Source organism: Myotis brandtii, unplaced genomic scaffold, assembly GCF_000412655.1.
Source record: "Myotis brandtii unplaced genomic scaffold, ASM41265v1 scaffold456, whole genome shotgun sequence".
Taxonomy (NCBI): Eukaryota; Metazoa; Chordata; class Mammalia; order Chiroptera; family Vespertilionidae; genus Myotis; species Myotis brandtii.
In genome coordinates this window covers 4630309-4633952 of record NW_005367431.1, presented here as the reverse complement: position 1 = coordinate 4633952, position 3644 = coordinate 4630309, and the positions used below count along the sequence as shown (strand labels likewise).

Genomic DNA, 3644 nt, shown 5'->3' with positions numbered 1-3644 from the left:
GCCCCCGCCCCTGCTGCCGGCCACCATGGAGAACTGGTAGGAGCCAGAGGACGCACCGTAGTAGAGGTGGTAAGGGGACGGGTTGGTCTGGAAGGGCCCGCTCTGGTTCTGCGGGGCCCCAGGGTACGGTGGCGGGAGGTAGGTGGGGTGGAAGCGGCTGGTGGCGGGCATGCTGGCCACGCTGAGGCTGCTGATGCTCGTGCCCGAGGGCGTGGCGCTGTAGGGGAAGGCCGCGGACATGGTTCCCGGGTAATGCATCCTGGGGTCCGGGAAGCGGCTGTCCGTGAGGGTCTGTAGCGCTGGGAAGGAGCGGTCGAACTGGCGGGGGTCGGAGAAAGGGTTCAGGTCCGAGGTGCCTGGGGGACAGCAAAGAGGACCATCAGTCGCAGCTGGACACCACCCCAGCAGACTACTTCTTTTTTTTTTTTGGCAGGCCAGGTGCTATGACACAGACACTTAAGGAGCCTTTCGTAGGGGAGACTTCCCATCCACAGAGGATGTGGCTGAAGCAATGGCGGAAAACCACATGCGGCCGACTCCTGAGTTCTCGTGGCCTTTCCCACGTGGCCTTTCTAGAACCAAAGAACTCAGGAGCGGGAGTCCTTGCAGCCGCACCTGGGGCAAGGCTCACCTTCCCACCTGCAAACTGAAGGGGCAGCCCCGGGAGGGCATGGGGAGCCCTTTCTCCCCTTCTGTCCTGCCTTCACCTGGCCACGGCTCGCCCCCCACAGCCCCCCAACCAGGACGCAACACCCAGAGCATCCTCTGGGACAACCGTCTGAGAGCCACCGACGTGAGGCCCCAGCATCGCACCAGCCTTTCCTGTGGTCCCCACCAGGGCCCGCCTTTGGGGGTGTTGGTGGGGTGCTGCCAAAGGAATGCGGTGGCCTCCTGAGGAGGCGCTGAGGTTGGCGACCACGGCTTTGCCTTTAAGAGGCCGTGTTTGAAAAAGTTGGAAGCTCTTCTAAAATCAATTTAAAAACTAGTCTTTGTAAGACGGCTGTGGACCATGGTTGGTTACGTGGAGAGCTGTGTGGCAGAGGCTGGGCCTTCCCAGGAGGTGGGGGTGGGGTGTGCACAGCTGGGCTGGCTGGACCGAGTGCGACAGGGACGTTGCTCTCTGAACTCACCCCGGTGCTTTCTGTTAGAACCGCTCTGGCCTCTGTGCTCTCTCCAAAATTGCAATTCCGAGACCAGCGTGGGGTGAAGGAGGACCCAGGCCCCACCCAGAGAGCGGTGGGTGGGTGCCTCGGGCTGGGAAAGTGCACGGAGGTGCCACCAGAGGCTGCAGGTGCCGCCAGAGGCTGTCTACACGGGGCCCGGGGCCCACGGGCAGCTGGAGGGGACGGGCTGCGTAGCTGTTAGGAACTGGGGGGACTGGCTAGGGGTGCTCTCATCCCACTTGTACCAGTGATGTTTGGAACTCTGGACGGGCCCTTTCCCTAGAACCAGAGAACTCAGACACGGGAGTCCATGCAGCCTGTACCCTTGGGCGAGGGTACGAGGGGTACCCCTCTGAGGGTGGGGGACCTTCCAGTTCTGCCTCGATTTGTGTAAATGCGGAGGAAGGGCTGGGCCCATGAGGTGCAGGGTCTCTGAGGAAGGTGGGGGTGGGGAGGCCTGTCCAGGGCCCTGCGGACAAGAGGCCAGACTGTGTGGGCAAACGCTGCCTCTCTCTGGAGCAGAGATGGTCTCTGCCCTCGGAGACCCGGGTCCTGTGACAACACTGGACACAGCCAGGTCACCAGGGCAGGAGACAGCAGGAGGATGCTTTTCCCACAGGACAGTGGGATGAGATGACTAGGATCTGGGCTCGGGGTAGGGGCCCAGGGGCTGGTCCTTACCCCTCTGTACAAAGACACGGCTGGACTGGATGCTCTCGGAGCCACCCACCAGCTCTGGGCCCGGGGCTCATTCCTGCCCGAGCCTCGGAGCTGGGCCAGCCCCTGGCCGGGAAGGTTCCAGGGTCCCTGCCTCCGTCGGGAGCAGTCCACTTTGCCCCGGGAGGTCAGTAGGGCCTCCACACAGCCTCGTCCATGCGGCCCGGTGTGCTCAAGGCAGTGGGCGAGTTGCTGTGGCTGCCATCGGCCTCCACGCCGTCGCTCTGGCCGCCCAGGCTGGGGTTCAAGTCGGGCGGATTTGTTTTGCTGGCTCCTTGGGCCCATACTTCCCACCAGTTACAGGCCACAGCTATTGGGGACGGCGCAATGCCTTGCTATGCCCATCCGAATTCCATAACACTGAGCAGAGAGGTGCCCGCCTTGCACAGGTGGCTGCTAAGCAGGATGGTTTTCAGGGGCTCAAGCGGTCCCATCACGCGTGGTATGTTGCCTGGAGGGGAAAAGCGATTCTGCACAAACAGCAATGCTGTCTGGGCTAGAGCTACAGGAAGGCACCAGAGTTGGGAATAGGTGGCTCAGCTGAGGCCTGAAGCATATCTTATTTTGCAACATAGAACATGCTTCCCACACAGACCTCAGAGGAGATGGCAGGGAGATGGCCCACAGGAGCTCCTGGGGGCAGCTTTCCTGTGTTGTGCACCTAGAGACATGGACATCCACCCATGAACGGAGCCAGGAGTCACAGGCACTGGTGCCGTGGCCCAGCAGACCTCTGTGTGCTTCCTTCGTGTCTCCACGGTGTGTCTTTCACCCTTCAGTTGTAACTCATATATGCCTTTATTTTAAAGTGGGTGCTCTGTAGCTTACATGTCATTTTTTTAAAATGTATTTTTGTTGATTCCAGAGAGGAAAGGAGAGGGAGAGAGAGAGATAGAAACATCAATGATGAGAGAGAACCATTGATCGCTGCCTCCTGCACATCCCACACTGGGGAATGAGCCTGCAACCCGGGCATGTGCCCCGACCGGGAATCGAACCGTGACCTCCTGGTTCATAGGTCGATGCTCAACCACTGAGCCACGCAGGTGGGCCCTAGCGGAATTCTTTAAGAATGTCCTTGGTTAAGGAGGTCAAATGCAGGGTGACAGGAGGAGACTGGGTTTCGGGTGGTGAGCACACCATAGAGTATATTACAAAGCTGTATGCCTGGAATGTATCGATCTTATTAACTAATGGTACCCCAATAAATTAAATTCAAAAAGAAGCTCTGGCTCTGCTCTTACTGCCTTGGCTGCTGGGGGGCGGGAGCCCTCCTGACCTGGTAACGGTCCTGCCTGGGAAGCAGGTGGGCAGGTACCCGGGCCGAAGATGGCCACGGGCGCCTTCAGGGCTGATAGGGAAGGGGGCGGCTCTTCTCTATCTTCTGGAATCCTCTTCACAGCCTGGCAGTGCAGAGGCCTGTGGGGGGGCGGGGGCGTGAAGGTGGGCCCCCACCAGGGACAGTGCCGGTCTGGCCTGGCAGCTTCTGCCTCCCTCTCTCCTGTTAAGAGCTGGCAAGCCTGTGGGTGTGGAGAGGGTCTGCATGGCCCTGTGGGAGGGATCTGGAGCTGCTTTTTCAGGTAGGGAGGCTGAGGCACAGGGGAAGATTAATTTCTGGATGTTGCAGAAAGGACTCAAACTCCTCATGGGACTCTGCTTTGTGCTTGGCTGGGCTGCTGTGCTGCCCGCACCTCTCCTGCCGGGGGCTTGGTGCGGTTATGTGAGCTTATCCCTGTGTGGTGGGGTCAGGCCCAGAGGAGGTGG

At 60.2% G+C, this 3644-nt stretch overlaps 1 protein-coding gene across 1 annotated transcript in view; it reads right to left on the bottom strand.

Annotated features, from left to right (window-relative positions):
* The window catches only part of RUNX3 (runt-related transcription factor 3), a 54515-nt gene that overhangs the window by 24764 nt on the left and 26107 nt on the right, over positions 1-3644 (bottom strand). The window contains exon 5 of the mRNA XM_014546762.1: positions 3-356. Coding sequence (XP_014402248.1) covers positions 3-356 — 354 coding nt within the window. The remainder of the gene's footprint in view (positions 1-2; positions 357-3644) is intronic.